This window comes from Thamnophis sirtalis, unplaced genomic scaffold (assembly GCF_051295495.1).
Source record: "Thamnophis sirtalis isolate CommonGarterSnake01/CBP01778 unplaced genomic scaffold, rThaSir2_p1.2 scaffold_2, whole genome shotgun sequence".
In the NCBI taxonomy this organism is placed as follows: domain Eukaryota; kingdom Metazoa; phylum Chordata; class Lepidosauria; order Squamata; family Natricidae; genus Thamnophis; species Thamnophis sirtalis.
The window spans coordinates 6,349,249-6,370,026 of NW_028261382.1; the positions used below are offsets into that span (position 1 = coordinate 6,349,249).

The 20,778-nt window shown below is 47.4% G+C and overlaps 2 protein-coding genes across 3 annotated transcripts in view; one reads left to right on the forward strand and one right to left on the reverse strand.

Moving 5' to 3' along the window:
• The window catches only part of ZNF609 (zinc finger protein 609), a 71,571-nt gene extending 70,315 nt beyond the window's left edge, over positions 1-1,256 (forward strand). For both annotated transcript variants that reach the window (XM_087704140.1, XM_087704141.1), the window contains exon 10: positions 435-1,256. The gene's annotated coding sequence lies outside the window, so the exon portion shown is untranslated. The remainder of the gene's footprint in view (positions 1-434) is intronic.
• Positions 1,257-6,149: 4,893 nt separating this feature from the next.
• Positions 6,150-19,813, reverse strand: OAZ2 (ornithine decarboxylase antizyme 2). Its single transcript, XM_087704142.1, is given in 6 exon segments — positions 6,150-6,485; positions 7,387-7,472; positions 9,366-9,541; positions 11,014-11,094; positions 11,096-11,171; positions 19,639-19,813. Coding segments are annotated over 6 exon segments (573 nt in total). The 5' UTR covers positions 19,659-19,813; the 3' UTR covers positions 6,150-6,351.
• Between the last annotated feature and the right edge of the window lie 965 nt (positions 19,814-20,778).

Here is a 20,778-nt window from a genome sequence, read left to right on the forward strand (position 1 = left end):
CCGGACTAGGAGGGAGACTCTATGGTGGGGAGAACCGGACTTCCGGTCAGTTGTGGCCCAGGTGACAGCTACGGAATTATCTTCATCCCCACACTGTTGTAGCCCAGATGTCTGTACCAGCCCTTTCTGGATCCCAGTTAAGACCTGCTTTCCTATTGTCTATGACAGGGGTGTCCAGACTTGTGGACTTCAACTCCCAGAATTCCCCAGCCAGCTCCAGAATTGAATTGGGGGGGGGGATTCCAGTTAGGACCTTTATGGCTCTTTAAGTGTTTAAGGTTGCCGACCCCTGTTCTAAACCCACCTGCTTCTCCAGCTGGGAAGGCTAGATCTCCAAGTCCACTTTCCCGGCTGGTGTTACTCTGGCTCCACCCTGTGGCTGAGATCGAGTTTGCTGACACTCTTCCCCCCCCTCTTTCCTCTCTTTGCAACAGGACATGACTGATAAGGTAACCCCGGGCTGTAACCAAGACATGTGACTGGCTCACATGAGGAAACGCCGGAAACTGCATTAAGGCATCAGTTGAATGGTGTTGATTGTTCTGCTTGACGCTCCGGCCACAGTGTGATGCAGACTCTGCCCCTCCCTTGTTGAACACACACATATACACACACACACACACACGCTGAGCCCCGTTATGAGTGAGTGATGGAGCTGGGACTTGCCGAAATATTTATTCATCTTGACTTGGGGTGAACTGGCCGTTTTCCAGGACTCTTCTGGGAAAGAGGACGGGGACGGTGGGCCGAGCGGCGCGACATCACAGGACCTTTGGAAATAACGTTTGGGGAGGAAGAAGCCACCGGAGTTTTCAGTCCCGCTCGCAGCTCCCCTTGTTCCTGGGCTGCAGCCGAGAAAGCTATTCCAGAGTTGGCCGAAGAGAATGTCCAGATATGATGGTGGGTTGGGGGTCACTTTTTTTCCTTTCCCAACTTTTTCATTGGTGAGAACTAGTCCCCTGGCACAAGCAGGTAGGTGGACTCTCGCAAAGAGCACCGGAAGGACGAGGCCCTCCTGCCTCACGCTGGCCTGGGGAAACTGGGGGAGGAGGAGGAGGAGGAAGCAGGGAGGCTTCCACCGGGACTGCCACGAAGCCTATGTACGTTTCTCGAACGGTTACCGAACTTCTCTGTAGCACTTTGCCTTGGAGGGGGGGCGCTGCTCTCCAAAAGGCTGTCCCACCAGCCGTTTTTCTAAGCCCCTCTCCCTGCTGGCCGGACTCGCCTGGGACAAGGCAGCACAAACAGCTCAGTACTGCTACAATATGGCCTTTGGGCAGGCTGGTCCTGCTTCTGTTGGGGAGGGAGGGGGGGGGCTCCCACTGTGGCCCAGCAGTCAGGTAGCTCCTCTCTGTTCGAAGGGCGCCTGTCGCTCCTGTCTTCCCCAGCCCTTTGCACAGAGGAAGGGAGCCTGGCTGCCACGGCGTGATCGGGATCGCCTGGGCAGGGCTGCTAGGTTTTTCGGGGCCCTTCCCCACGCCTGGAAAACCCTCCCTTCTCGGCAAGGAACGAAGCGAGGGGCCGGCTGTGCCCAGCAGGTTTGAAGCAACCAAGCTTTGACCTTGCTGAGACCACGGAGGGCAGGTCTAAGCAACGGCCAGCCGCCCTGCTGCGCTTGCGGCTTCTTACAGGGGTGAGCAGGCAAGAAGCAGTTCCCTCCAGCTGCATGCCCTCCCCGGGGCTGGCGTGCAGAGCGGAGAGGCCCCTTTCTGTGCATTGCCGGACCTCTGCCCGGCAGCCTCTTGTTCTCTGCCCCTTGCCAGTGCCCCCTTGCGGGACCCATCTGACTGGAGCTCTGCTCCCCGCCCCCCCGCCCCCATTTCCTGCAGGCCTGTCAGTTGGAAGGGTGAAAGGGGGCCCAGTCTTGCCCTCCCCAGCTGACTCTTAAGGAACGGGTGCTGTGTGTGCGTCTTGTCTCAGCGGTGCCAGTTCCCAGCTCTTGTCGTTTCTGTTCCCGTATGTATGTCGCGCGAGGCCGCCCTCTGCCTCTTGGACTTTGTATATACTGTAAAAAGGAATTGTTTGAAATTTGTCGGGTTTTTTTTTCTCCCCCCACCCCCACTTTCCCGAGCTCGAGGCCTCGCGTGGCTTCGTCAAGAGTGACCTGGGGGGAGGCTGCTTAGCCCCAGCACAAGTCTCGTTCGACGGCGATCCGCCCTGTCTTAAAAGCACACTGCCGTGGCATCCTCGCTCCGCCTTTCTGGCACTCGCTTGGCCTTCCCGATCTCCCGCGGGGAGGAGGGCTTCCGAGAGTTGCCTTAAAACCATGACCTGGGACATCCCCCCCCCTCCCCCTTCGCCCAGACAACGGGACGGCCTCGAAGTCAAGAGCGTTGGGAGGTTGCAAGCCTTTTCTTGCCAGCGTAGTCCCCCCCCCCCCCCGTGTGAGAACAGTCCATAGTAGAGGGAGCGCTCGCCACCTTGATACGGTTTTATGAACTCGTGACTCAGGTAGGCACAAAATACAACAGCCAAAAGACGAGCCGTGCAAACTCCTGACGAGAGGCACACGGCGTCTTGAGAGTAAACCTCAGGGTTACCTCACTTTGGGGGGGGGAGGCCTGTTACAGAAGCACCACGTTGTAGCAAAGCTCTTGTAAAAAAAAATGAGTTTTCTTCCGGGCCCGACTTTATGCTCCTGACCTTACTAGGTAAGGTATTCGTGTAAGAAATGCCCTACCTCAGCTGCAGGATCCTTGCCTGTTGGGTGCATGCAAAGCTTTTGGCCTTCTGTTTGTATTGGTGTTAGTGTATTGCTGTTGTTGTTTTTTTAAAAAAAATACAGATAAGTCATATTTGTGTAAAATATATATATATATTATTTAACTGACGTTAGTGCACCTCCCAACTTGGGTAAGGGGTAGAAATACACGTTCAGTTTCCAGGCTGCCTCTGTGCAGGTTGCATGGAGACCAAGCTTTCTGTCCTGGGCAGCTGGATCAATCTAGTAAGCAGGCAGCTCTCCGCAGTCTGCTGTACGCTAGGAATTCCCTCTCCCCTGCCCCTGCTTTGCAGAACTTCCTGAGTAGAGAATTAAAAAACCAAAGATATAATAGTCTAGAGCAGTGTTTCTCAACCTTGGCCAGCTTGAAGTCCCGTGGACTTCAACTCTTCAGAATTCCCCAGCCAGCTGTGCTGGCTGGGGGATTCTGGGAGTTGAAGTCCACGGGACTTCAAGTTGGCCAAGGTTGAGAAACACTGCTCTAGAGCAGTGTTTCTCAACCTTGGCAACTTGAAGATGTCCGGACTTCAACTCCCAGAATTCGCTAGCTGGGGAATTCTGGGAGTTGAAGTCCAGACATCTTCAAGTAGCCAAGGTTGAGAAACACTGGTCTAGAGGAAACCATAAGCCAATGTTTAAAAAACAAAAACAAAACAGGAGTGGAAATGGTGGGGAAATGTTTCATACCCCTCGCTCAAATATTGTTATTTCACAAAACCAAATTGATTTCATGTTTGGCTCTTTCCAAATCTGGTATTCCACGGATAAATAGAACTGCGGATGTGGATAGGCACAAGGGGTGTGAAGTTCAGCACTTTGGGCAACAATCTGAAGATGTGCCTGAGAACCGAATAAGCCACCATGGGTTTTTGCACCTTTAATGCCAAGAATTCAGCTGTCGTATGGCTTTTAACATAAGTCACAAGCAAAGGGGGGGGGGGGGAGAAGCTAGATTCATGGAAGATATCTATGTATCCAAACCCTCCCAAAAAGGCTTTTGAGCCAAGGCACTGTAAGATGTTTTATTGACTCATCTAATATCAACTGCAGGGAAGTTGTAACAAGCTGAGAATATTCATGACCAACTATTCTGCAAACTGGATATCATTATGGCTAAAGTTCCAACTCAAATGAGCTTTCTTTTTTTCTACATTCGGGATGAGATAAAACACCGGTAGTAACAAATAAGGGGAAGAAAACTTGGCAGCACCAGTGAATTATTTTTATTCTCTGCCAAATATGTACCTTCCTAAATAGAATAAGCTTACTTGTAAATGTAACAATGGGGAGGTTGAATCCCCCCCACCCACCTTTTCCTCAAAAATTGCATTTTGAATAGCCCTCGATCAAAGACTCTGAATTTTATTGGACTATTTCCTGGGGTTCAGTAGAAATGTCTTTTAAATGTGAATTCGTTCCTCTATAAAGATTAATTCGAGTTGGATGAAAGGAACAACTTTCTGAAAAGCACTTCTTGTAACACAGTGAAACAAAAGAAAATGGGGACATTTTAAAGCTTGAATGTAAAAAGCTACAATTCTTTTATATACGGTAGGCTGGAAATCTGCAAAACAGTAATCCCAAATATTTTATAGATTAAGAGGCCAATGTAATTTAGGATCTAGGTAGCTATGCTCGTTTCCACAAACAGCAATAATGTTGGTTTTAAGTGTCATTCAACCGAAGACGGCAAAGCACACCCGGCTAAACAAGCAGAACAAATGAGGTTTCGTTTTAGATGTCCTAATTTGCAAGGGCAATATATTCAAGAATTTAAATTTAAAGACATACAAATATAACCTCATCAGTCAAAAAGTGTGGTGAATGTAGAAGCCAACTTTAGCAGGTGGTTCAACTGGCGTATAATTCTTGGCTCAAGAAATTTGTTGGTTCTCTCATATCACAAGGTGGTTTCCCATTAACTGGACTGTGCAGATTAAATTGCTTATCGAATAGCCAGGTAACTCTAAATGACAAACCTATGTGAGGAGTATCTTCTCTTCCATTGCCTACCTATTCTATTGTCTATTTTCCCTTCCATTATCAATAGGTTACGCCAATAAATGTTCAGGTTATGGCTAATGTTAAAGTCTAGTTGTGAGAGCTGACATTTGATGAGCAAAACCTGCGAGCGGATGCAGATAGCTTTTTTTCATCCCCTTGATCATCAGTCCTACGTTGTCCCCCCTCCCCTGCTCCCACCCCAGTACAAAAACCAGCCAGAAATCTGTCGATGATACTCCTCCTTCAGCCAGCAGGCCCTTAAGGCTGAAAAATAACTTACATTGCCCTAAAATGCAGTGAGGCAAATTAAGACACAGACTATAACTGGATACTAAGAAGAATTTCCTCCAAAGAGGCAGTTTATGGGGTATTCCTAGGTTGTTGTTGTTTTTTTAAGGATTTCCCTTCTGCGATAACCAGATGGCTCCCATTTTGCATAAGACGAATGCATGAGGCCAAAAAAAAAAAAAAAAAGTGCTTTGTATAACACAAGTAAATAGACAAGAGGAGTTTTTAGAATTGTATATTGTGAATGAAGTTTGAAGGAACTGGCTGTTTTAAAAGAAAGGTAAGCATGATAGCAGTCATCTAATATTCCGGAGCGGGGAGGGGGGGGATTTGAAGGGCGGATGAGGACTGGGGATCTCGATTACACGAACTACTTTTAAGGAAAGTTTCTGAAGCATTTTGAGGATGGGTAAGATGGAAGTCTTAATTGTCAAATCAAGTTGTTGCCTAGGATGTTTCCGGAATCCATAGACTTCAGTGTGTGATGGGTCTTCCAAAAAAATAAAATAAAGGGGTTGGGGGGGGGGGGGGAAGGGTTGATTTGACTTGATTCTCTCTCTCTCCATTTCCCCGCCTGATCCCACAGCAGAACAGATCAGGGATCCCACCTTATCCCATGGCAGAACACAAGGCTGCACCCCCCCCCCCAATCCTTTTGAAAGTTCCACTTCCAGAAGCAAGGCTGGCTTCGCACCCTCCTTTCACACACCCTCCTCCTCCTAAACGAAGCTGCGCTAGAGTTAATACTAACCTAATAAAAAGCCGGAAAGAGGATAGTGTGTTTTCTCAGAACCCCAGAGCATTGCTTAGCCCAGTGGCGCCATCAAAAAAAAGAACCAAAGCAAGAAAGCAAATGTTCCTCTTGTTTCCACACTCAAAACATTCCCCCTTCCCCCCCGGCTTAAGAGTCTGAGTGAACATATAAATATGCATTTGAAATGAAAGCCAAATATCCAAACTAATAGATAAGCCCAACATGTATGTAACAAGCAATTGAGGCTTCTCCCTCTCTCTCCGTCTGTGGGCTCCGGAGCCACCGTGTGGCTGGCTGGCCGGCCGGCTGGGCTGGATGCCTTGGCTAGGCTTAAGAGCGAGCCCCCAGAGCTCCATTTACCTTCCATTTACTATTGTGCAATTACATGTGCAGACTTTATATTATTCGCTAGGTAACACATTTCAATGGAAAAGTCAACTCAGAAGATATACAGGTCACTCTAACAATAAGAAATGCAGTTTCAGTCCAGAAGAATTTTGTTTTCCCTTTCCTCAGAAGAGGCCTTTTGGCCCCCTCTCGTCCTCGAACCATGTCCAGGCCCCACTGAAAGGCTGCACTCGGTCTAATCGTCATCATCGGAAGAGACCTGATCCAGGGGGTAGACCATGAACAACACATCTGGCCGTGGTGGGACACAAGGATGACCAGGCCTCACAATTTCAAAACCCAGAAAACTGAATGTCTTCAGTAACGGAGCTGCGAAAACAGAAGAAAATGCAAAAGATCAGATCGACGGCTGAGCAAATGCTTCTGAATCTCTGCTTGCACAGGGCGCGACTCAATTGTTGAGGCTCCCCAAGCCAGTCCTATCCTTCGTGTAACTTTTGTGTAGTCCGTCCTAGTTTTCTCTCCTGTGTTGCAAGCTGATTGGTTACTAGAACACAGGTAGTCCTTGTCTTACGCTCACAATTGGGCCCAATATTTCGGTTGCTAAGCGAGAATTGGATAAGTGGGTTGGGTTCGTTTTTTATTAAGCGAATGACTGCAGAGGACAAGGTAGTCACCCCGTTGTTAAGTGAATCTGAATGGACTTTGCTGGTTAGGAAGGTTGCAAAAGGTTACACGACCCGGGATGCTGCAATGGTCGTAAATGTGAATCGGCTGCCAAGCGCCTGAAGTTTGATTACGTGACTATGGGGATGCCGCAACAGTTGTGTGAAAAATGGTCATCGGTCACTTTTTTCAATGCCGTTGTAACTTTGAAGAGTCACTATATGAACTGTTGACTACCTATATGCCGTCCAATCAATCAATTCATCGCAGTCCCATTATGAACAAAGGGGAGTTTGCTGCGCTCGTGATGAGAGCCGCCAGTGGCCCAGCCCATGCGCAGCACATCAAGAGGGATGCATATACTGCTTCTTGTTGCCATTCAGCAGATACTCCAACCTGGAAGCCTGACTCTTGCCATAGAAATTTAGGGGGGGGGAGAAAATTATGCTAGCAATTTAAGCCGCTCTTGGTAGCAATTATACCCTGAATCGTTTCTACTCAATTGGAAGGAGAAACCCCCCCCCCCACAAAGGAGAACAGATGAGACCCACTTTGCGGCTAATGTTTGCGTGCACGAAAGGAGGGGGGACGCGAGACCACTCACCTCTGTCTTCTCTGCTTTTTCGAAAGCAAATAAAGACATAACTTGCTTTCATTTTCTCTTCAGCAAATTCCAGCAGCGCTAATAATCTGGCGGGTGGGGAGAAAACAACTCAGCTAAACTTCTAAATAATTCCATCATATTCATCGCGGAAGGCGCGTCCCCTGCAATCGTTCTCCCCCCCCCTCCCCACTGTCGGCACTAACACTTGGGCAAGAAAGAGCGTGCCAAGGAAGACAGGCTGCACAGTTTGTGGGGAAGGGACAGGAAGTCAGTCAAGAGACTAACCACGGGTGATTGCTTATTTGCACAGCAGGGGAGCACAGCTGTGTGAAACAGAAATCCAAAGAGGAAATGGGGACATTCACAGAAGACCAGATGAGCAGAGTTGGAAGGGACCAGAGAGGTCTTCTAGTCCCACCCACCCCGCTCAGGCAGGAAATCCTTTACCCGGGATGGAGAACCTATGGCACAGGTGGAGCCATGCTAGCTAGCGGACTTTAGCCTTTTTTTTTTTTTTTTTGAGGCCATTTTTTTCTCCCTCCCCAAGCTCCAGAAGCTTTATAGGAACCTGGGGAGGGCGAAAACAGCCTCCCCCCCCCTCGAGGCTTCAGGAGCTTCCCTGAAGCCTCCGGAGCACAAAAACCCGGCCCTATGGGCAAACAGGAAGTTCAGGAATGGACTTCCGGTTTGCTCGTAGGGCCAGTTCAAGCCCGCCGGAGCCTTCAGGGATTAAACCGGCCCTACAAGGAAACCGGAAGTCCGTTCCCGAACTTTCTGTTTGCCCATAGAGCTGGGGTTTTTTTGCGCTCCGGAGGCTTCAGGGAAGTGGGGGGGGGCTGTTTTCGCCTTCACCAGGTTCCTATAAAGCCTCTGAAGCCTGGGGAGGATGAAAAAAGCATGCAAAAAATGGGGGGGGGGAGCACCTGTCGTGCTCAGGGCATCGCACATTACGTAGGTGCGGCACTCCCGTGCACAATCCCACTGCACTCCCCCCTATACCATATCATTTGTAGGACTCTGGATTTAAAGTTTGCATTTGAATACCGACTGTTATCACGAGAGTTATCACCACAGAAGGTGCGTCCGGGGAGGGGCGAGGGGGTGTTTTGGTACTCCAGACCAAACTACGTCCCACTCGGAGGCTGTGGGATGGGAGATGTATAAGCCATAACCTCAGAGGGTATAAATATACCCAACGCCTCCATAGCCATCTCTTTTGTAGCTAGCCTTGAACAGCTATTGAGCTCTAACAATCCTCTGCAGGGCCTGCGTTGGGGAATAGTGTCACACTGCAGGCGGTTTTCAAGTTATCCCATTTAATAGCCTTACAGAAATTGCCCGGCACAGGACAACCTGCTCTTCTCGCTTTGGTCCAAGGCTACCTTGGCTAACCGAGCGAGCGAGCAGATCAGCAAGGTTTTAATCGGAGGCGGAAAGCAGCAGAGATTTTAACTTAGAAGGGATTTGGTTAACATCCATTTTAATTATAACTTCCCAAGCTGCTTATTTTAGACGGCTATAATTAATCAGTTATGCAATTGTACTTAAAAAGCACGCTGACGGGGGAAATGCCGCCCGATCAAAGAATTATGGCAAAAGGAAAGAATAAAAGGAGCCGGGGCATTTTTATAACTGGAAAGGCTCCAAGCCTGCTTAATCCAAAGGGAAAATGCAACGGCGTGAGCTGCTTAGGGTGGCAAATCAATATTCATTGGCAGGACTGATGCTTCCCCCCCACACACCCTTTTCAAAATACTAGGACAGTGACGGCGAATCTTTTGGGCACTGTGTGTCGAAAAGGGAGCGAGCGAGTGCGAGCACTTCGCGCATGTGTGTTTGCCATCACAGTACTAGGAGCTTAAGAGAGAGAGAAATCTCTGCACCACTCTTGTAGGAGTAGTCGGGAGCGCGCAACCTGTTCCTACAGGTGACTGCGTTCCTTTGGGGCGTAATCTGTGGGAGTCTTGCGCATGCCTTACCCTTCTTTGCTCCCCTCAGCTAATAAGCCATCAGGAATTTCCACAAAAAGACTCTGATTGGATAGCACTGCATCCCAAGAGGAGACCTTTACTTCCGTAACTTTGTACTGGAAGTGGACAATATGTGGTTTCCCATCATGCACTGGAAGATCTTGGTTAACAGTGAGCTTCTCATCCTTTAGGAAAAATTGGGGGGGGGGGGGAGAGAGACATTTTTCAAAGGTTAGAACAAGTAAGGAGCAACAAGTTCTCCGATTCCTCATTGCTGTGGGAACCGTGCTTCCGCTTTTTGAAGAACAATCGTAAGGCTTCAACTCGCTGCATTCAAGGACCGAACGGAGTAAATTTAATAAATCATCTCCAATAAGTACCCCTCCACTGAGTCCCCTCTGGGGAAAAGGGCGGCATATAAGTGCAATAAATTCAATTCAATTCATTCAAAGAAAGAAACAAAGTTGACGCTACTTCAAAAAATGCTTAGGCTAACAGAAATGGTCTTAGGAAAATCCAGCCTTGGCAGCCAAAGAATTGTGTCGATCTATCACAAGCACCATCCTCGAGAGCTGCTCCGTCTTATACTTTATGCAAGACAGGAATTGGGGACCGTAAAGCAGCTTTAGAAAAAAAAGGAAAAAAACCTTGGCCTTTGCATATTTTTGATTTTTACCAACTCGCTTCTAAGAATCCAGAATACCATCCATCTCCAAGCCTCGTAGCAATGTTCCTTTTGATGGGGGCAGCCAAATCTTGTGGATGTAACAGCTCATGGATGCTTCAGGATCAAAAGAGACCCTTCTCCTTGCTAACATAAGAGGAAATCTCTCTTAAGACCTATAAATTTGTCCCTAGGTCCATGATGGGGAACTTATGGGACACATAGCACAGGAGGCGTGAGCGCCTCCTGCTGACCAGCCGGTTATCGGGTGTCTGCTGCCTCTGCGGGGGGGAGGGGGGTGCATGCGTGCGTGGGGAGTGGGACCGCACGGACATTGCATTTTGGGGGTTTGGCGCCTCGGTCCGGAAAAGGTTAGCCATCCCTGTCCTAGGTAGTTCTACGCTGTCCAAAAATTTCATCGTTGGAAGATTCTTCATTTGCCTCATTATTTTTGCTACCCGAGTTAGACGGTTTTTAGGAGCCTGTGATTCAGTATTCGCTTTGTAAGCGTTGTGGAAACAGAGCTCCGGGGAGAATAGCAGTGGGATGATTACCGAAGATCACCCGAGGGAGAAAAAAAAAAATTGGAACCCGTAACTTGTTTTTCTTCATTTCGTGAACTCAAAATCTTCTCTGACTGGCCTGACGCAGAGCGCCCTTTCATTATATTTTCTCACATGTCGGATTCTTTCTTTTCTTTTTTTTTGAAAAAAAAAAAGTAACACAGCAATTAACACCGAGAGGCGCCAGAAAAAGTACCAGAATTCGCTTATCTAAAAAAGATCTCCAAGGCAACCAGCCCCCAAAATAATGAGTTTCCAAAAGTAGCGTGCTTGATTTTACACAGTGCTATGAATGGGGGGGTGGGGTGAGGGGGGGGAGAGAGAGAGAGGACACAGAAATGAGAAACATTCAGAGGATACTTGGGAGTTTCTATGAAGCAAAGTCGTCTCGCGGCAAAAAGCCCAGGAGAGATGCAGAATTAGTGCTCACCTTATATATCAAAGCTGAAAGAGAAGGATCCCTGCCAACCCCTCGCCCACCGGGGATCTTCGACAGTGGGTGAGGGGCATCAGGAGCACCACAGAGGCCCTGGAACAATGTGCCTACAGCACGGTACCTGGGGGCAGTTACTCAAAGGTAAGATACTCCTGGAAAAAGATGAAGAAGAGAAACACAAAGGTGAGAAACCACAAGATTCAAACGAGACTCAGGAGTGTAACATCCTGGCGGTTAGCCACTATATCAAGCTAAATGCAGCCCTTGCAGGAGATAATCTGAGCAGTTCATTTTACTACTGGCGAAAGACCATGATCCAACCCAGTGGTGGGATTCAAATAATTTAACAATCGGTTCTCTGCCCTAATGACCATCTGGGTAGGTGGGGCTCGGTGGTCATGTGACTGGGTGGGTGTGCCAACTCAAAGTCACTCAGGTCGATGGGCGCTTTGCCTTAGCTGTTATAATGAGGGTTAACTGGAGGGGCAGTTTCTGTAAGCAGGTCAACAAAGATGAGGCTAGAAACAACACTAGAATGTTTCCTTCCTGCCTTCCTTACAGGATTAGCCCTGTAAAGTGGGGAAAAAACAAAAGGAGATTTCTTCCAACAACGGGTTCTCTGAACTACTTAGAAAGTTACCAACCAGTTCTCGCCGAATAAGTGCGAACTGGCTGAATCCCACCACTGATCCAACCACTACATTTTTTTTAAACGAATAGCAGAGTAACAGGGTGTTTCAAAAAAAGGGGGGGGGGGCTAGGTTACCTATTTCCCAGAAGCAAGCTAAGGCTGTTGCAAAGTTCAGCCGTGCAATATTTTAATATTTAGGCAATGCGCCACCCACGTTATCTGCCGAGCGGAGGCCGTTCAATGCTTTTGTGTCCTACGCTTTAGAGTTTCTCAATCTTGCCCAACTTTTAAGATGGGTGGACTTCAGTTCTCGGAAATTCCCCTGGGGAATTCTGGGAGTTGAAGAAGTCCACCCACCTTAAAAGTGGCCACGGTTGAGAAATAACTGCTAGGCTGCAATTCATCTCATGCTTTTTGGTTATCCTATTTTAATTACAGCCTTGTACTCGTTTAATCTCAAATCTGGCAGCAAAGATACAATATAGGGATTAACAGTGCCCCTCCCATACCACGCCCTGTCTCCATCTATTCCATGTACCACCTACACAGGTGCAGCTGGCTGCAATGTCCTTTGAACTGGTGCCGAGACACACACTGTTTTGTAAAAACAGACACTGTAATTTCTCGTTTTTTCCCAACAGGCCACGAGGCTAAGCTATAATCCAAGACACAACATTGCTTATTTCATACTTGGGTTTTATGAGTTATCGTTCCTTTCGCTCAGAACTAGGAGTATCTTTTAAAGCAGTGTTTTTCAACCACTGTGCCGTGGCACACTAGTGTGCCGTGACATAGTGTAAGGTGTGCCGTGGGAGAATTACTTTATATATAGTCAATATAGGCACAGAGTTAAATTTTTTAAACATTTTCTAATGGTGGTGTGCCTCGTGATTTTTTTCATGAAAAAAGTGTGCCTTTGCACAAAAAAGGTTGAAAAACACTGTTTTAAAGACATCGTAAGAAGACACCTGAAAACTCCTGCTGTGTTTTCTAAACGTTGTAGACAAAACAAGCAGAATCTGGGATGAAAGAAGTATCATTTTACGGTCTCTAGTATCGTTTTGCAGTTCTCTCTCACAGCCCCCCAAAACCAGTTCCAACATATGTTGATGCCAGTTGCGCACACAGGCAGTCCTGGAATCACAACAGTTCATTTAATGACAATACAATAGAATAAAATAGAAGAATAGAATAGGAATCTAGTCAACTAATGTTCAGTACTAAGTTGGCACCAACTCAGTTGGCACTCAAGAGGGCATGAAGTCCATTTGTGGGAATATAACAACTCTAGGGCAGTGTTTCTCAACCTTGGCAACTTGAAGATGTCCGGACTTCAACTCCCAGAATTCCCCAGCCAGCATTCGCTGGCTGGGGAATTCTGGGAGTTGAAGTCCGGACATCTTCAAGTTGCCAAGGTTGAGAAACACTGCTCTAGGGTAATGACCCACTTAACTCCACCCCTTAGGAATGGAATGGAATAGAATAGAATAGGTTTATTGGCCAAGTGTGATTGGACCCACAAGGAATTTGTCTTCGGCACATAAGCTCTCAAGCTACAACGGCACTGAAAAAGGTGACTGATGACCGTTTCACAGTTACGACCTTTGCAACATCCCCATGATCATGTGGTCATCTTTTGCAGCCTTCTGACAAGAAGCCAATGGGGAAGCCAGGTTCACTTAACAACCGGATGCCTGACTTATCAACTGCAGCGATTCCCTTTCCTGTGGCAGGGAAGGTTGTAATATGGGGCAAAACTCACTTAGCACGCGTCTCACTTAACCACAGAAATGGTTAAGTGAGACGCACCCAATTCAGCCCAATTCTGTTCGTAAGCCGAGGGCTACCTGTACTTCGCTGCCTAAACAGGACACCTGGATCAGGCACCTCTTTGGCAATCCTACCGTATTTTTCAGAGTATAAGACGCGCCTTTTTTCCTCAAAAAAGAGGCTGAAAATCTGGGTGCGTCTTATACTCTACCTACTATATTTCTCTCTCTCTCTCTTCCCCTCTATCCACCTACCTACCTACTCTCTCTCTCTCTCCCTACCTACCTACTGTATTTCCTCTCTATCCCTCTATCTACCTACCTACTTTTTAAAAAAATATTGCCTCTTCAAAACCTTGGTGCATCTTATACTCCAGTGCATCTTATACTCTGAAAAATACAATAATTTTCAAAACTGAGCTGGCCTGTTCTTGTAGAGCGAACTCAATTACTTGTAATGGAACACAATTAAAATAGGCAGCAGCACCTCCAACCGAGGGCTAAATTGGAAGTCAAGCAGCTTGTTCACAACAACAACAACAACAACAATCATTTCTTTTTAATCCCAAATTCACTCTGCCCATTTAGTGCTAACAAAGCAGCTGCAATTGAAGCTGCTAGCAAAGGAGTTTGCACACAACCGACTTTGGCCAATCTTCATCATCCCCATTCACTGCAATAATTGACTGAAGAAACAGCCCTTCTGTCAGGCTGGTGTCTGGCAGAGACTGGGAAAGCATAATGCTAGACTATGTGGGGGGGGGGGGGTTGTCCACCCCTCCCCACCGTAGCCTCCAATACTAGCCGGCAGATGTGCTTGTTTACTCCACTCAACAATACAGCATTATTGTTGCTTGGAGGAAGCTTGAAAATCCAAGTACAGCCATGAAAATTAAGATCCCCACCATCGACTAGCAGCAGGAAGCAGTTCATTCTTCCTGGATCAAAGCAGCAGTGTCCAACTTGTGGACTTCAACTCCCAGAATTCCCCCTGCCAGTCTTCCCAAGGATGGAGATCGTAACTCAACTGACTAGGATAAATCCCGCTCGGAATGCATCCGTTCTGTAACCACGCTAGTAGTTTACTAGTCAATTCCACTGGCTATCTATGAATGTCACAGAATTTGTCCTAATACCGGCTACATCCAGGAATGTTTTAACCAGCCTGACAATAGAACTTATAGGAAGTATGCATGCAAGACTTTTTAATTAAGATTATAATCAACACTGATGAATACATGAACTTGTGTGTGTGTGTGTGTGTGAGTGAGAGAGATAGACAGATAAACTCTTCCATTCCATAGTAATACAGAATAACAGAAAAAGAGTTGGAAGGGACCTTGGAGGTCTTCTACTCCAACCCCCAGCCTAGGCAGGAAACCTTACACCACTTCAGACAAATGGATATCCAACATCTTCTTAAAAACTTCCAGTGTTGGAAGATTCACAACTTCTGGAGGCAACTTCTGTTCCACTGATTAATTGTTCTCACTGTCAGGAAATTTCTCCTCCGTTCTAGGTTGTTTCTCTCCTTCATTTTTTTTCCAAACAGGAAAAATAAAATGGAGAGAATTGGGCCCGCCACCAGTCAGCCTTGTCGTCTTCTCAAAAGAACGCAAGCATGGCATTAATGATGCAATCGAGATGAGATCCGTCACTCTTGAAAATGTGTCATGGATTTTGAGGCACAGTGTATGAAACAAGATTGGTTTGCAAGGTTTAGCCCTAGTAAATGACAGTGAAATCCCCTTGATTTTAGCTTCTTTACCACTGCTGAATCCTGCTTGGCATAATATATGTTTTTTTTTAAAAAAGAAGTAACACTATTTATGCATAACAAATGTATTGTGTATGGTCAATTCCCAACCAGCAGGTTTTCGTGTAGTGGTTAAGGCATCAGGCTTGAAACTGGGAGACCAGGAGTTCTAGTTCCGCCTTGGTCACAAAGCCAGCTGGGTGACTTTCGAGTAGTTGCTCTTTGTCAGCCTCTAGGAAGGAGGAGGAAAGGACAAACCATTTCCGAAAAAACCTTGGCAAGAATCAACACTGACTCGAAAGCGCCAAAAAAAACAAAAAACAAAGAGAATAATTTGTTGGATGTAAATTCTGGATACTTTTCTCCCATTTACACAAGGTACCAAACTGATAAAAAGAGGTGTTCAAATTCTGAATTATCGACACGCTAACCAACTCAACGCATTGTACTGGCTGGCCTATATTTTCCTGTTTTGAACGGAGAAGAAAGGTGCAGTCTTTTGAAAATCCAAGGGTATGAATTATAAACACTTCCTGGCAGACACATGCCCAGCGTGGGAAACAAGACTGATAAATACAAAGGATTGTATATAACTCCCTGAAAACAGAGTGGATGTTAAACTCCCAAGGCCAAACTTCCTCTACAGTTTCAACTCCTCTGTTTTCAAGCAGAGGAAAACACAAGATAGGAAAAAAAAACAAGTGTTTTGCAGATAGGGATAAAATAAAACTGGCTGAACAAAGAAAAACACATTTTATAGTTGCCATGCCAAACCTGAAGGTTTTTTTTTCCAGTATCTAAAATTACTTGGATCTGACACTTTGAAGAGGGAGGTGAAGGTTCCCCTCACACAGATGTGCTAGTCGTTCCCGACTCTAGGGGGCAGTGCTCATCTCCCATTTCAAAGCCGAAGAGCCAGCGCTGTCTGAAGACGTCTCCGTGGTCATATGACTCAATGCCAAAGGCGCACGGAGCGCTGTTCCCTTCCCACCAAAGGTGGTACCTATTTTTCTACTTGCATTTGTTACGTGCTTTCGAACTGCTAGGTTGGCAGGAGCTGGGACATGTCGCGGGAGCTCACTCCGTTACGCGGCGCTAGGGAATCGAACCGTCAAACGGCCAACCTTTCTAATCAATAAGCTCAGCCTCTTAGCCGCTGCTTCCCTATTTAAAGAGGGAGGGACACTTGCAAATAAGTTTAGGTGGAGTTTATAAATTGCATAGTTAAAAGGATAGTTTCCCACTCCTATCGCTGACCTGATTGCAAGGCCTCTGGAGACATGGAATTACTTCACCGTTTATGTAACACCAGAGGTCTTAAGTAGATTACAAAACCCTCCCTGATGAGAGCTTTGTGGGTAGGCAGCACCCAGATTTAACAATTAACCACCACCTCATATTTTGACCTGCATTACATTTCAGATAAATTTAGGATCCGCTTTGGGCTTTCATTTTTAAAGTTCACCAATTACTCATGGCCTCGATCAGATGAAGAAAGCCTTCCTTTCAGCAACTGTAAATAAACAACCTTCCTGTTTTGCAAACCATTTCAATCACACAGTGCCTGCCAATTAAAGCGAAAGCTTAACTTGCAAATGTTTAGAGTTAAGATAAAACTTTCACCACCACCCCTTTCCTAAAGATATTAACATTTTGTTTTGGAAGGAAGGGGGAGCTTGCATTTATCTGAAAAGCTGTTGCTGAAGGCACTTCGGGGAGCCTGATCCTTTAAATTCAATTCTCAGCTTGAAGACGCTCATTCCACAAGCTGTTAAAATAGCATTTATCCCTTCACATTCTCAAAATGCTGCAGACAGAATTCTGCCTTCCTTCAGTAATATTAGGAAATAAATTGTGCTTTTGGGCAGGCACAACTTTCCCTCCGCTCCCAAAACTGCCTTCAGATAAACACTTCTAGGAAACCTACCCAAATCCCAAGGAAAATATATGCAACGCCTTCCAAAAAATAATTACTGACTTCTGTCCAATGCAAATCCACTATGTAATAAAAACCCCACAAAGTACGAATTATCATGTTGGAAGGAGGTTAATCACCATAACATGCAGCTGATTTATGCGTTCTGCAATCCAAACTACTTTGCAAATTTCCTTCTTTGGATTGCAAAGGTAGCAGGAGCGCACGGGGGAATAAAGCGGACCATAGGTGTGTTTGATCTCTTTCTCCATCCAGGTGACAACTCCTTTCCATCTGTCTCCAATATAATGGCGACTTTCCATCAGGGGTTTGGTATGGAAGGCCATCAGGCAACTAACTTCTGGGAACAAACGTAACTGCAGCATGTATAATCTATGGCTGCTTTCATCACAGGAAAAAGCAATTCTCCCAGAAAACATAGCCAATTTCAAAACACAAGCCCATCTTTTATTTTCCTAGCATAAAACATCTCCTGTACAGCAGCTATTTATCCATGCCAATGTAAGGATCCCAGCATTGGGGATCATTTTTGCAAAATATTATCATCTCGGCCTTCCCATCTTTCTTCCAAGGTCGGTCAAATGAAGACCCGGATTGTTGGGGGCAATATTACTGACTCTGTAAACCGCTTAGAGGGGGGGGCTGTAAAAGCACTGTGAAGCAATATATAAGTCTTAAGTGCCCTCCCTTCCTTCCCAGTGGTTAGAATGCAGCATTTCTCACTCTGTCCACAGTTAGGAGTTCGAGCCTCAGTGGCTTAAGGTTGGCTCAACCTTCCATCCTTCCGAGGTGGGTAAAATGAGGACCCAGATGGTTGGGGGCAAGAGGCTGACTCTGTAAAACCACTTAGAGAGGGTTGTAAAGTGGTATATAAGTGCTAAGAGCCAAGGTGGCACAGTGGTTAAATGCAGCACTGCAGGCTACTGCTAGATCAGCAGGTCAGCGGTTCAAATCCCACCAGCTCAGGGTTGACTCAGCCTTCCATCCTTCCGAGGTGGGTAAAATGAGGACCCAGATTGTTGGGGGCAATATGCTGACTCTCTGTAAACCGCTTAGAGAGGCCTGAAAGGCCTATGAAGCGGTATATAAGTCTACTGCTATTGCTATTGCTATTGCTATCTATCCCACCCTGGGGAAACCTGGTATCCATCAAGCCCAGGCACAGACTTGGCTGTTCTTGGGAAGGGCTCCCAAAGCCACCTGCCAACTTGAGCCTTTAACTTCCCCAGGGGGGGGGGAAAGATTGACAGGAAGCTAACTTCTACACCCCAGGCTGAGTCACAACAGACACTCCAATTGTTTAATGATAATAAAACACACACACACACAAGGTCTTCTCCCAATACAGAGAACAAGTTTTGGACCTCATCCAAGTAGTCCAAGCCACCTCTTCCTTCCTTAGTCCACCTGTTGATTTCCAGGTATTGTCCAGTCGGTCAGAGCTCCCTGGTCACTCCTGCAATTCAACCCTGCCCTGCTGTCTGGACTTCACCAATGGTGTGTGGGTGTGTGGGTGTGTGTGAGTGCCAGGATGCCCCGAACCATCCCTCATTTGCCCCCTCTTTGGCCCAGAGGGGTTTCTTTGTTAGCCAAAGGAGAATTTCTCACCCACCGCCTGCCTCTCTTCTAGGAAAACACCTGAGGCTTCCAGGCAGGCACAGGTGGATACTCATTTGTTGGGGGGGGGGCGAAGTGGTGTAGGGTTTCCTGCCTAAGCAGGGGGTTGGGCTAGAAGACCTCCAAGGCCCCTATTTTCTATTCTATTCCCTGGAACTCAAAAGACCTGACTCCCAAACCTTGCCTCCCTGTAAGCCCTCCTCCCCTCCCCCTCGCTGGCCAGGAGACCCCCCCAGAGCAGCCTTTGCAACCCAAATAAGCCAATTTTTTTGGGGGGGGGGAGAATCCGTGGGTAGAGGGAGAAAGCTAAAAAGTGAAAGCTTTGCAACCTAGGGGCATATGTCGGTGTGCATGCCTGCTTTGCAAACGTGCTCCCAGCTGGGGCAAAAGAGGAGGGGGGGTGAAACCGGGGAGGGGGGGGGGAGAGCAGCAGCCCCTTTCCTAGGCTCCGGGGTCCAAGGAGGTGGAGGGGATCCCCCACCCTTTCTTCCCCCCCCCCCGGGCGGTGTGGACGTGCGGAGGAGCAGCAGCGCCGCCCCGCCCCCCTCCGCCCTGCTGCTGTTGTTTTTGTTTCCTCTTCTCGTCCCCCCCCCACCCCCACTTTTCATTCTCCCCTCTTGGGCTCCCTGCAAAGAGCCCCCCCTCCTCCCCCGGTGGGGGGGGAGGAAAGCCCGAGGGAGGGGCAAGGTCAGACCTTCTCCCTCCCCCCTCCGCGACCCCCACCCTCTTTCCCTTTGAAGCCCCCCCCCGCCCTTTCTCCTGCCAGCGTGGGAGGGGGGATGCTTAGGGAGCCCCCCGGCAAAAAAGGCGGGAGGGAGGGAGGGAGGGAGGAGGTAGGCCTGGGCCTTCGCCCCCCCCCCACTCCCGCCCCACCCGCCCAGCCTCCCTCTTCCCCCCACCCTCCCCGTACCTGTCCTGGGTGTTTATCATCCTCGGGGCTCGGGAGGAGGCGCTCCTTCTCAGCCCTCACAGCAGCTCCTCCGTGGGCGAGCGAGGGCCGAGCTCCGACCGACGACTGGGCTGCTGGCGAAACGAAGCGAGAGCCGATGCCGCCGCCACCACCGCCGCCGCCGCCCGCCCCGTTGCTCATCTGCATAGCCACGCCCCATCCGCCGCCAGGCTGCCTGGGAAACAGGCCGCTCGGAACAAAGACGCGGGGGGAGGGAGGGGGGTGGGCGGAGACGCCGCCTCCCGGGCGCACTGCGCAGGCGCCGCCGGGAAGGCCGGAGGGAGGAGGCACGTGGGGCGTCCCGGGGAAAGTGCTGAGGCTCAGCTGTGTGTGTGGGGGGGTGTCTTTATTTTCGTTTATAGGCCTGCTTTTATATAGGTATGTCTGTGATATACACATACAGAAAAACAGATATTTGTGTCTGTGTGTGTGTGATATACACACACAGAAAAATAGATATCTGTATGTGTGATATACACACACAGAAAAATAGATATCTGTATGTGTGATATACACACGCAGAAAAATAGATATTTGTGTGTGTGATATACACACAGAAAAATAGATTTTTTTGTGTGTGATATACACAAACAGAAAAATAGATATTTGTGTGTGTGTGTGTGATATACACACACACAAAAATAGATATTTGTGTGTGTGTGTGTGATATACACAGACAGAAAAATAGATATTTGTATGTGTGATATACACACGCAGAAAAATAGATATTTGTGTGTGTGTGATATACACACACACAGAAAAATAGATATTTGTGTGTGTGTAATATACACACACAGAAAAATAGATATTTGTGTGTGTGTAATATACACACGCAGAAAAATAGATATTTGTGTGTGTGATATACACACACAGAAAAATAGATATTTGTTTGTGTGTGACATACACACACAGAAAAATAGATATTTGTGTGTGTGAGATATACACACACACAGAGAAATAGATATTTGTGTGTGTGTGACATACAGAGAAAAATAGATATTGTGTTTGTGTGTGTGATATACACACACACACACAGAGAGAAATAGATATATGTGTTATATGTGTGTTTGTCTGTATCACACACACACACAGAGGTTTATA